We start from the raw sequence: 13,255 nt of genomic DNA, 5'->3' as shown, positions 1-13,255 counted from the left end.
GTTCATCAAATCTCCCCACGGATGCAGAATAACATACTGCTTGTTCTTTTTGAACAATTCGCACTCATCCCCAACCTCTATGGAATAGCCAATATCACCACTGGATGAACATTTTGTGAATTTTTTTCAACCACCACAATTAGGAGCTGGATTTAATTCCCAAACTCATTTCACGCGAGTCAACATAGTCTGAGCCAAAATTAAGTGCACATCCCAAAGTAAAAGGCTAGGGTCATTCAGGCCCTCTCCAAAAGGCTCCTTCATTGTAATCTCGTATACTTTCCACTTTAACCAGTAAGAATTCGTTTGGATGACATAGTACAAATAGATCCATCACTCGACACAACTGTCCACAATTCATTTCACACTGAGTTTTGTTTTGGTATCTACATAGAGTCAGAGGTTTACAGCATGGAAACAGGCCCTTCCTTTCAACTTGTCCATGCCGCCCTTTATTTTTTAAAACCCCTAAGCTAATCCCAATTGCCCGCATTTGGCCCACATCCCTCTATACCCATCATAGCCATGTAACTATCTAAATGCTTTTTAAAAGACAAAATTGTACCTACCTCCACTACTACCTCCGGCAGCTTGTTCCAGGCACTCACCACCCTCTGTGAAAAAATTGCTGCTCTGGACAATTTTGTACATCTCCCCTCTCACCTTAAACCTACGCCCTCTAGTTTTAGACTCCTTTATATTTGGGAAAAGATATTGACTATCTAGCTGATCAGTGCCCCTCATTATTTTGTAGACCTCTATAAGATCACGTCTCAGCCTCCAATGCTCCAGAGAAAAAATCCAGCCTCTCCTTATAACTCAATCCATCAAGTCCCAGTAGCATCTTAGTAAATCTTTTCTTCACTCTTTCTGGTTTAATAATATCCTTTCTATAATAGGGTGACCAGAATTGCACACAGCATTTCAAGTGTGGCCTTACCAATGTCTCGTACAACTTCAACAAGACGTCCCAACTCCTGTATTCAATGTTCTGACTGATGAAACCAAGCATGCCAAATGCCTTCTTCACCACTCCGTCCACCTTTGACTCCACTTTCAAGGAGCTATGAACGTGGACCGCTAGATTTCTTTGTTCTGTAACTCTCCCCAGTGCTCCACCATTAACTGGGTAAGTCCTGCCCTGGTTCAGTCTACCAAAATGCATCACCTCGCATTTGTCTAAAACTCCATCTGCCATTCGTCAGCCCACTGGTCCAACTGATCAAGATCCCATTGTAATTAGCGATAGTTTTCTTCACTGTCCACTACGCCACCAAATTTGGTGTCACCTGCAAACTTACTAACAATGCCTCCTATATTCTTCAAAATATATTCATAAATTAATCAAAAAGAATAATAGTGCACATAGCAGCTCTCAAGAACGGAAGATTTTTTAAACTTCTAGACCTTGGGCACACGATCGTGTAGGATGTAGGTTTGTGGTTTCAGCCTTTCCCTGATTCCTAACCTCAAACATGCCTCCCAAGGAAGGAGGCAAAGAAAACTAAGAATTATTATTAATGGGCAGCACAATGGCACAGTAGTTAGCACTGTTGCCTCACAGCGCCAGGGACCCAGGTTCAATTACTGGCTTGGGTCATTGTCCGTCTGGAGTTTGTACATTCTCCCCTTGTTTGTGTGGGTTCCTCCAGGTGTTCCAGTTTCCTCCCAATCTGAAAGACATGCTGGTTGGGTGCACTAGCCTGAACTGGCGTTAGAGTGTGATGACGGGGGAACTTCATACCAACTTCACTGCAGTGTTAATGTAATATTTACTTGTCACTAATAAATAAACTTTACCTTTTTTACTTTATCTTAAACTAAAACCAGAAAATTCTGGATAAACTCAGCAGGTCTGGCAGCATCTGCGAAGAGAGGAACACAGACCTGTAGAAGGGTTAACGGACTCAAAATGTTACCTGTCTCTTTCCACGGACGCTGGCCGAGTTTTTCCAGCACTTTGGTTTTATTTCAGATTTCCAGCATCCAAAGTATTTTGTTTTTATTACGCTAAACTAATTGCATATATATTTTACATAGCATGTAGTATATATTAAAGACCTCAGCGTATCCTAAAGCACTTCACCTGCCATTGAGTTGCTTTGAAGTATAGTTGCTGCTATGGAGCATGTTGCAAATGAGTCAATTTGCACATAATAAAGTCCCTCAACAGCAGTGACACAAATGACCAGGTAATCTATTTTTTGCACAGGTTGAAGGATATATTCTTACTAGTCCACTGAAAGAGCAGACAGAATGCTTAATGGCTCACCTGAGAATCAGTACCTCTGATAATGCAGTACTTCCACAGTACTGCACAGGGGTGTCAGCACAGATTACATAATAAACCTCTAACCTGCACTTTTCACTTAGAGAGTTACCACACACTTTCAAGATAGAAATGCATCTTTAGAGCAGGAATGTTACCCACAGTTTGAATAAATTACTCAAAGGTCAAATGGGAATGAGTTTGAGGAAGGTATTATGATCAGTTTAGCTTAGTTGGTGGCATTCACAAGACACACGTTAGGGGTGAGTTAATATAGGCCATAACTAGCCATTTCAGCCTCTGCAGCATAATAGAACCAGAGACCACAACCTGCATTTGAAGAGTAAAATCAAACCAAATCAGTGGAAATAATGTTTCAGTGTGTGAGTGGTCAAACTATGAAATGAACATCTTAGGAAGAGAGTGGAAACAGCAGTGTCACATTCATATACAAAAAAGGTAAAGTTTATTTTGGATGTATTTTGGGATATAGTATTTAAGATTATGGGCGAATTTGGACCCATGGCTCCCAGAGCTTTACACCACAGAGGTTTATCATGATATGTCAGAGCTGAATGTGTCTGATGTGGGATATTGGTTGCTACGATTAATCATTAAATCTGTTCTTACATTATTTGCCTATCTGGATGGTAGAAAATAAATCACAGTACTTTTTCACCTAGTAACTTATTTCCTATCCAGGCCAACATTCAGGTGTGGTACTGACTGCCTACTGCATTAAGCAGCTCCGTACTGCAGGAGTGCTACACTGTCAGGTATAGCGTCCATTAAGTAAGACAGTTAAGTGAAGTTTTGTCTGCCCATTCAGGTGAAAAGGATCTCTCTGAAGTAAGCAACTTCTTTGGTACATTGGTTCAGTCTCTGAGGAATTGTGAATGGTACTAAACATTGTGCAATCCACAGCAAACATCCCTATTTCTGACCTTATGATACAACGAATAACAATGATGAAGAATTGACACTGGTTGGATTGAGGATACTATCTTGCACTCCTGCTGTGATGTCCTGGAGCTGAGATATTTGCTCTCCAACAAGCACAATCATCTTCCTTGGTGTTAGGAATGACTCCACATTCCCATTGACTAATGTTTTGTTAGGCATCCTAAGTGACACACAAGGTCACATGCCAACATTGACGACAAGGGTTTTCACTCTCATCTCACCTCTCGAATTCAGCTTGTGTGTCCATGTTGGGATTGAAGCTGTGATGAGATCAGGAGCCAAGTTCCTTTGGCATTATCCAAAATGAGCTGTGAGCAGGTTTTTGCTGAGTAAGCGCCACTTGATAACACTATCAACAACAGCTTCCAATGATACTGCCGATGATTGAGAGGAGACTCATGGGGTGATAGTTGGCCAGACTGGAAATTAGCAAATGTAACTCTATCATTCAAGAAAGGAAGAGGCAAACAGGGAACTACAGGCGAGTTAACCTGATATCAGCTGTCAGGAAAATGCTGCAGATTCTTACAATGAAAGTTTTAACAACTCAGTTAGAAAGTCAATACTATATTGAGATAAATTCGACACAGGGTTTTATGAAATGAGGGGAAGTTGTGTTTGGCAAATTTTTTGTAGACGTAACTATAGATTCAATCAAGCTTGTCCAACTGGCAGCCTTAGGGCTGTAGAAGCCCCTCTACATGGCACATGGGAGTCACCACTCAAAAACTGCTAATGCAGGCCAGTTGAGTTAACAATCAGTGAAGTATTTGCAAAGACGTGCTTCTACAGTCACATGCTGCTTCTTTCTCGCATTTGCTACTGATAAGCTCAGGAGCGAACCTGGGGAGCCAAGATGAAGCTTGGGGCCTGGGAAGTGGGCATGTGCGTGGGGGCAAGGCCAGGAATGTGGCTAGTGGAGTGTTGCAAAGGTCGGTGATGGGGCAGCAACTATTTATATTTAATGATTCAAACAATAAGAGCATGAGTAATTTATTGACGTTTGCATAAGATATAAAGGGAATGTAAGCTGTGATTGGGAAACAGCAAGGCTGTAAAGAGATAAAGAACAGGTTCAGTGAGTGGGTAATATGTGGCAGATGGAGTACAATGTAAAGGAATGTGAGCTGTGTTTATTAGAAAAGAACATTTTTAAAAAAGGGTACGAAACTTATAAATATTGGTGTTCAATGAGTTGGATGCATTCCTACAAGGAAACAATAAGTGAGCATGCAGGTACAGCAAGCAATTAGGAAGGTAAATGAGGTTGATGCTTATTGCAAGGTGATCAGAACAATAAGGAAATTCTGCTACAGTTACGTCAGTGAGAGAAATTAAACGGTGTGTTTGGAAATTGGGCCAAGAGAGATTGAGGTGAGGGTGTGATTGAGTAGATCAGTAATTATTGAAGCATTGTGGTGAACAAAAGGGCCAAAGTTGGGATTTGGGGATGCAACTGGAAGTGAATTGGGACAGTTTTTCCCCAGGGATTGATAGAAAAGGACATATGATTTGGAAGGGCAAGCAGGATATGGGTGGAGAGCGATACAACAAGATAATCAGAGATGGTCTTTTCTGTGATTGATATTATGGGAGTTAAGGGGTCAAATGGCTGGCAGGTTTGTGGTCATGATTCTGTTCCTTTTATCCTCTATTTTGAATCTATGCCCTCTAGTTCTTGATGTACTCTTTATCCTGTTCATACCACTGAGAATCTTGAATACCTTGATCAAGTGATCTCTTGGTCTTGCTTTCTTCAAGGAGAACAGCACCAATCTCAATGATCTATCCTCATAGTTACCGTTTCTTATCCCTGAAATCATTCTTCTCAAATTCCCATACACTGTCTCCAACACCTTCACATCTTTCCTCAAGAATGGCACCCAGAACTGGGCAAGGCAAGTGGTGGAAGGGATAGTCAGGCTAACAGGCTTCACTTTAGGGGAAGATGCCAGCATCCATCAGTCAGGTTTCCGTCAAGGCCATGATGTCAGTTAAAGTTTATTTATGAGCCACAAGTAGGTTTACATTAACACTACAATGAAGTTACTGTGAAATTCCCCTAGTCACTGCACTCTGACACCTGCTCGGGCCAATGTACCCGTCTTTCAGATTGGGAGGAAACCGAAGCACCCGGAGGAAGCCCACAGACACGGGGAGAATGCCTGTTCAGGTACACAGGGAGAATCTAGCAAGGCCAATCAACCTGACCAGCACAATTTTTGGATCGTTGGGGGGAAACCGGAACACCCAGAGGAAATCCACGCAAACGCGGGGAGAACATGCAAACTCCACACGTACAGTGACCCAAGCAGGGAATCGAACCTGGGTCCCTGGCGCTGTGAGGCAGAAGTGCTAACCACCGTGCCACCGCATCTCCCAATACAATCATTCAAAATAAGCTCATTGGTTGCAAGGGCTTGATTTGCAGGTGAACAAACATTCTGGAGGGGATGCGGAGAAGGTTGGTACGTGCTGGCAGAGTCCACAGGAACAGTCCCCAGCTGGCAGACTGGGTAAGAAAATCAGTGAAGGGAGCAGAACATGGCAAAATAGGACTGCTGCTCACAATGAACCAGTACCTAGTGCCTCAAATGATCTTCAGAGATGCTTAGTGAGGCTAGCAGAGAAGCCATAGGCTTATCTAAAAGTGAGCCAAGCCTGGTGACAGGCAGGTAAAGAGATTGAGAAATGCTAAAAAAAAAAACTGGGGTAGCAGTTTGGAAAGGCAGAGTGCTTGAGAGGTGAGGAGCGAGATACAAGCAATAGAACAGCAGATCCAAGACACAGCAGTAAATAGACTGATATCTAAAATGATTTGTGAAAAACCATACAAGGACCTTTCACATTGAAGCAGCAGGAAATGTTTTCACAAATTCAATAACATTTTGAAGGAACCATCTCTCTATCAGCCTAAAAATAGGAGATGCAAAATATTTTCTAGTGCAATTCTTCCTGTGTCTGCGTGGGTTTCTTCTGGGTGCTCCAGTTTCCCCCCACACCCCAAAGATGTGCAGGTTAGGATGACTGGCCATGCTAAATTGCTCCTCAGTGTCAGGGAGACCAGCAGCATAAATACATGGGATTAAGGGGATAGGGTCTGGGTGGGACTGTCGTCGGTGCAGACTCAATGGACCAAATTACCACCTCCTGCACTGTAGGGATTCTATGAATAGATGATGAATGCATAGCAATTCTACTTTTTCTTTCCAAGTGAGATAGCTGTTACTAACAAAAGAGAAAGAAATAAAAGCTCTATCCAACAATAGAGCAAATACAACAGAGCAGGGGAAGATGTCACATCCTGGGTGTGTATTTGGTAAATTACTGTGCATTTTTACAGAGGATGACAGCAATACCATTGTTGCAACTGATGAGGAAAACTACAGTTTTGTGTGTCTTTCAAGTACAAGTGCACATCTTCAGTGGTTTGTGTCACCTTGTATAATAAAAGCAGGTCAAAGAGTGGAAGAGTAAATTACCTGGGTTCAAGTCCAAACCAGATAATAAAAGCAGTTTCTATTGTCTGTAGACTGGATGATAAAAACAAAGCTCAGTTATTTTCCAAGATGAATCCTTCTAACATTTATTTATTAGAGTCACAAGAAGGTTTACATTAACACTGCTATGAAGTTACTGTGAATATCTCCTAATCGCCACACTCTGGTGCCTGCTCGGGTACACTGAGGGAGAATTTAGCGTGGCCAATGCACCCTAGCCGGCTTTTGGACTGTAGGCGGAAACTGGCGCACCAGAGGGAATCCACACAGACACAGGGAGAACATGCAGATTCTGCAAACAGTGACCCAAGACAGGAATCGAACCTTGGCCCCTGGTGCTGTGAAGCAGCAGTGTTAACCATTGTGCCACCATGATGTTCTGTTTTATGTCATTTTAGAAAGGATGACGCAAACTTAAAGTCAACAGTTTTTCTTAAATTGGTGTCAGGTAGGAAAGTAATAAACATAGCTATATGGAAATATTTTTTCTGATGGAGGAGTTGGGTAAGGTGAGCTGGGCATGCACTTTCTAGGAAGCTTTTAACTCCCATGCTTGGATATTGGTTTTTAGATTTGATTTTTCGACAGATGAATCAATTGGTAAGCTTCACATCCAATCTACTTTTCCAAAACTTAATATTTCAATCCTTGGGATACGAGTTCAATGGAATTGATGCAGTAGGCAATGCACACTGACATATGTCAGTCACTTCACAAAAAGCTATTCTCTAAATAATGTTCTGATATCACTGCAACACTTGAAAATATAATTGATTGGACAGCATCACAAAGGGTTCCTTTTTGTGAATTAATTAAACAAATCAGTGGTTAATATACTATCTATAAAGATGCAAACACTACCCACCTCATATCCTAAAGTCCACCTATATATCCACCTCATACGACACCTTACCTATGACTATAACACTATTTTGTACCCTTTCCTTTTCTTCTCCCTGGCGCACTCTATGAATAGTACGTTCATCTGTATAGTGCAACAAACAATACTTTTCATTGTATCCCAATACATGTGGCAATAAAAAAAAAATCAAAATCCATCAAATAAGAGTGAAGGGAAAAAGAAAGTCACCAGTAATTTTATGGAAAACTCCACAGTATGAATGTAAAACACAGTCCAAAGTCCAACCTTCTCACTATAATGCAATACAACATAAGAGACTTGAATTAATCTCTCCATACATCTCCCGCTCATTGATTTGCTGCTCACCTCGCGCAGCGACGTGGTTTCCCGAATGAAGAACATGTTGATGATTCCGAGATATTTGGCTATTTTGGCACCAGGAATGAAGGAGAGAGGGGTCATTTCCACAACAGTGACTGTGGAGGTTGTGCATGATATTGGTGAGCGATGGCGTGTATGGGCTTCAGCCAGTGGGCTCGCCTTATCAAGTGAAGCAACTACAATGGGTGGAAGAGAGACAGAAAAAAGGAGAATGCAATTAGTAGTGAAAGACCAATTTGTTTAGATGTTTATGTGCTTTTTTTGTCATTCTTTTTCAGAGCATATATTCAGCGTCTGAAGCTCAGTGATGGAGCAGGCATGAGCTACATTAAAGAGTAGGTGATCATGCAGAACATGCAAATAAAAGAGGCTTAAACAGCTGGAATGGGATTCTTTTTTGTAAAGAAAGTGGCATTCCGTTGAAAGGCTAATTTCTTCCCCCACAAGGGAATATTTTAATAGCGATGGCTGCATTGGCGGTACCTTAATACAAAAAGAAATTAAGGTAAACACTTCTTTGCTGAAGGGAAGTTTTGATCAAGAGTGTGAAAGATGTTACTTTAGCAGAATGCAGTATTTTCACAAGTTCGTCTCAAGGTTAAAGCTGTCCAAATGAAAGTTAACTAATTCCCGTTAAACATTCTCCGGACAAAGGTGCAGCTTTCACACTCAAATTGCGTGTGCCATTGATTTGCAATGCCATTACAGGGTAGGACAGTCCATCCTTCACCACTGGGGGATCATAGGCATGTCTCAGATTATTATCACCATGATAAACTGTAACTGGCGCCTACTTGTTTTAATTGATCCACGTCTTATGGTCTGAGCTTTCTGTTTAATGAACTCTATCCAGCTGCTGCATCTGTCTGCAAAGGAACTGTAATCAACTGAGGTGGCTAAAAACACACACAGAAAAGAAAAAGAAAAAAAAATGGATGATGTCTATTGCCTAGTGCAATGCTCCTCTGATGAACCAATCATCACTGCATTAAGGTTCTGAAAAAGAGAACAAAGACCCTTTTTTTTGGCTGAGTTAACAGACTGGTTTACTTACCTCTTTGTGCTGCAGGAGTAACTTGCTGCAAGCTGCCACTTTCTGTAATCCCTGAGAAAAATGTTTAATCAATGAATATTGAATAATCTTTATGCTACAGCATATCAAAGGATTAAGACATCTTATACAGCATGATGGCAAAGTGTGAGACCTTTATCGCTACCTCTGCAAGCCATCGGAAAATACAATCCTGAACTCTTGATACCAAAGAGTTCAAAATGAATTCAAAGGAAGTAATTCAATTGATTAGCTACAAGCGGTCAAGGAGAAAAATTGTGCACCATGTGGTTCAAATTAACATGCACTTCAAAACACGTTTCAAGCGATAAGACAGTGGGACCTTGTTTATTCACTAAATGCAGAGACTGAGTGAATAGTATTCCCTTTTCAGGGGTCATTTTAAGATTTACAGGTACATAACTTACACCACTGTTCAAAATGTTTGATCAACTCTATTGAAAGCACCTCTCAATGCATAAGTCACTTTTATTCAGTTACTCGTGATAAGGAAATGGACACCCTGAAGAGATCAGTGATAAATGGCACATATACTAATGTGCACTCGTGCTACCATTAATGCTAAATTTTTTTCATAATACATTCTCTCTCATGTAAATTTTCAAACCATATTACCAGAGTGCCATCTATAGGTAATCTCTGTTCTTTGTTTTGCACGGCAATAGCACAGTATCTTGTAAGGGGCATTACTCTAAATGAATGGGGGAAAAGGTGGCAGAGTGGTAATGTCACTGGACCAGTAATTCAGAGGCCCAGGGTAATGCTTTGGAACACTAATTGAAATCTCACCATGGCAGCTGGCAGAATTTGAATTCAATCAATGAATCTGGAATTAAAAAGCTGCTTCAATAGTGACCATGAAGCCATTGTTGATCGTCATAAATTGATTGCTCTTTGGGGAAGAGAATCTGCCATCCTTACCTGATCCAGTTGTGACTCCAGACTCACCAACAACGTGAATGACTTTTAAATGGCCTGGGAGGCCTTTCATCTGTATCAAACCACTATAAAGTCTGAAAAATGGAATGAAAGCGGACGGGCCACCTGGCACTGATCGAGGCACCAGAAATGACAACGGCCCAGCCCTATCAACACTATAAAATCCTCCACGAACATCTGGGGGTTTGTGCCAAAATTGGGATTGCTGCCCCCCCAGACTAGTTTAGCCAGAGCCTGACACTGTCATACTCACAGAACCATGCCTTACAGCTAATGTCCCAGACACCACCTTCACCATCTTTACGTACATCCTGACGCATCAATAGGATAAACCCACCAGAGGTTACGGCACAGTGGTACACAATCCAGAGGGCATTGCCTTGGGGGGTGCTCAACATAGACTCTGAAGCACATGAAATATCATGGCATCAGACAAAATATGGGCAAGGAAACCTCCTGCTAAATACAACCAACTGCCCTCCCTCAGCTGATAAATCAGCACTCCTCCGCATTGAACACTGCTTTGAGGAAGCACTGGAGGATAGCAAGGGCACAGAATATATCCTAGGTGGGGACTTCAATTTCCATCATTAGGAGTGGCTCAGTCATACCACTACTGACTGGGCTGGCTGTGTCCTAAAGAGCACAGCTGCTAGACTAGGCCTTAGGCAGCTGGTGAGAGCATCAACAAGACAGAAAAATCTACTTTGCCTTGTCCTCACCAATCTACCTGTCACAGATGTATCTGCCCATGATAGTATTGGTGATCGCACTGAGTCCTGTAGGGACACAGTCCTGCCTTCAGCTTGAGGATACCTTCAATCATGTTGTGTGTTGCAATCAGTGTGTTAAATGGGTCAGATTTCAAACAGATCCAGCATCAGGTACTGCGGCCATCATCGGCAGAACTGTATACAACCACAAACGGTAACCTCAACGCTGCTATCAAGCAGCACTCATTTGGCAACAAACTGAGTGTTCTCTGGCAGTCAGATTGACACAGACTGCATTCCACCACTCCCACCAAGCCAGGGGATGAATGCTGGTTCAATGGAGAATGCAGGAGGGCATGCCAAGAGCAGCACCAAGCAGATCTAAAATGAGGTGTCAGTTTGCTGAAGCTACAACACAGGACCATTTGAATGCCAAACAACATAAGCAGCAAGCAACAGACAGAGCTAAGCAATCCCACAACCAATGGATCAGATTTAAGATCTGCAGTTCTGTCACATCCAGCCGTGAATGGTGGTAGATAACTCACTGGAGGAGGAAGTTCCACAAATATCTCCATTCTCAAAGATGGAGGAGCCCAGCATACCATCGCAACAATCTTCAGCTAGGAGTGCAAAGTTGATGATCCATCTCAGCCTCCTTTGGAGGAACCCAGCATCACAGGTGTCAGGCTTCAGCCAATTCATTCATAATGAAATCAAGAAATGGCTATAGGCCCCTGACGAATTCCACAAATAGTACTGAAGATTTGTGTTCCTAGCCAAGTTGTTCCAGTACAGCTAAAACACTGGCATCTATTGGCAATGTAGATCCTGCCCAGAAGAAGCAGGACTATTCCAACCAGGCCGACTACCACCCAGTCTTCTCTCAAACATCAGCAAAGCGATGAAAGGGGTTACCAACAACGCTGTCAAGCAGCACCCATTTGGCAACAAACTGTTCACTGGCACTCAGATTGGGTTCTGCCAGCATCACTCAGCTCCTGTCCTCATTAGACGTTTGGTCCAAACTTAGATAAAAGAGTTGAACTCATGAGGTGAGAGTGCCTGCCCTTGAACTCAAGGCAGCATTTGACCAAGTTTGGTATCAAGGAGCCCTAGCAAAACTGGAGTCAATGGAAATCAGGGGGAAACTTGCTACCAGTTGGAGTCATACCTAGTACAAAGAAAGATGCCTGTGGTTGTTGGAGATCAATCTTCTGAGTCCCAGGACATCACTGTAGGAATTCCTTGGGGTAGGGCCCTAAGCCCAACCATTGTTATCTGTTTCATCAATGACTTTCTTTCCATCATAAGGCCAAAAGTGAGGATGTTTGCTGATGACTGCACAATACTCATGACTCCTGAGCTACCGAAGCAATTCTTGCTCATATTTATTAAGATCTAGGCAATATTCAGACTTGGGTGGTAAGTGGCAAGTAACATTCATAGAGTTGTGGAGCCATACAGCACAGAAACAGGCCCTTTGGGCCATCATGTCTATGCTGACCATTAAATACCAATCTATATTAATCCCATTTACCAGCACTTGGATCATAGCCTCATGCCACACAAGTGCCTTCTCCAACAAGAGAGAATCTAACCATCTAACATCAATGTCATTACCATTTCTGAATCCCCCACTATCACCATTCTGCGAGTTACCATTGACCAGAAGCTTAACTAGACTAACCATATAAATTACATAGCTTTAACAGTAGGTTAGAACTCGTGAATTCTGTGGAAAGTAACACACTTCCTGACTGCGTAAAGTCTGTCCTCCATCTACAAGGCACAAATCAACAGTGTGATGGAAAACTTCCAACTTGCTTGGATGAGTGCAATTCTAACAACATTCTAAAAGCTTAACACCATCCAGGACATAGAAACATAGAAAACAAAAGCAGTAATAGGCTATTTGGTCCTTTGAGCCTGCTCCACCATTCACTATGATCATAGATAATCATCCAATTCAATAGTCTGCTCCCACCTTTCCCCCATTTCTTTTCATCCATTTTGGCCCAGGAGCTATATGTAACTCGTTCCTGAAAATATAGCAAATGTTTTTGCTCGTGGCAGCAAATTCCACAGGCTCATCATTTTCTAGGTGAAGAAATTTCCCCTCATCTCAGTCCTAAATGGTTTACCCCTCATCCTTAAGCTGTGATTTCTGGTTTTGGACTCTCTTGCCATTGGGAACATCCTTCCTGCATCTACCCTGTCTAGTCCTGTTAAAATTTTATAGGTTCCTATGAAATTACCCTCACTTTTCGAAACTCCAGTGAAAATAATCCTAACTGACTCAATCCCGCCTCATTTGTCAGTCCTGCCATTCCAGGCATCAGTCTGATAAACCTTTTCTGGAGGAGGGAACCGAGTGTATGGTGTCAAAATTTGCTGATGACACCAAGATTGGTGGAACGGAGGGTGTGGAGAGTCTGCAGAAGGATCTAGATAGGCTGGGCGAATGGGCCAGGAAATGGCAAATGGAATTTAATGTTGGCAAGTGCGAGGTGGTCCACTTTGGTAGGAATAATGGTAGGAAGGATTATTACTTAC

The 13,255-nt window shown here is 42.2% G+C and overlaps 1 protein-coding gene across 1 annotated transcript in view; it reads right to left on the bottom strand.

The window, feature by feature from the left end:
* Nucleotides 1-13,255, bottom strand: part of c2cd5 (C2 calcium dependent domain containing 5) — a 106,785-nt gene that overhangs the window by 9,754 nt on the left and 83,776 nt on the right. The window contains exons 24-26 of the mRNA XM_080207204.1: nucleotides 9,030-9,080; nucleotides 8,770-8,871; nucleotides 7,961-8,151 (exon numbers count right to left, since the gene is read on the bottom strand). Of these exons, the coding sequence (XP_080063330.1) occupies nucleotides 7,961-8,151; nucleotides 8,770-8,871; nucleotides 9,030-9,080 (344 nt within the window). The remainder of the gene's footprint in view (nucleotides 1-7,960; nucleotides 8,152-8,769; nucleotides 8,872-9,029; nucleotides 9,081-13,255) is intronic.

Source organism: Carcharhinus amblyrhynchos, chromosome 19 (assembly GCF_965287045.1).
Source record: "Carcharhinus amblyrhynchos chromosome 19, sCarAmb.v2.hapA, whole genome shotgun sequence".
NCBI lineage: Eukaryota > Metazoa > Chordata > Chondrichthyes > Carcharhiniformes > Carcharhinidae > Carcharhinus > Carcharhinus amblyrhynchos.
Note: the sequence above shows the minus strand (reverse complement) of the source record. Positions and strands in the feature narration are given on the sequence as shown.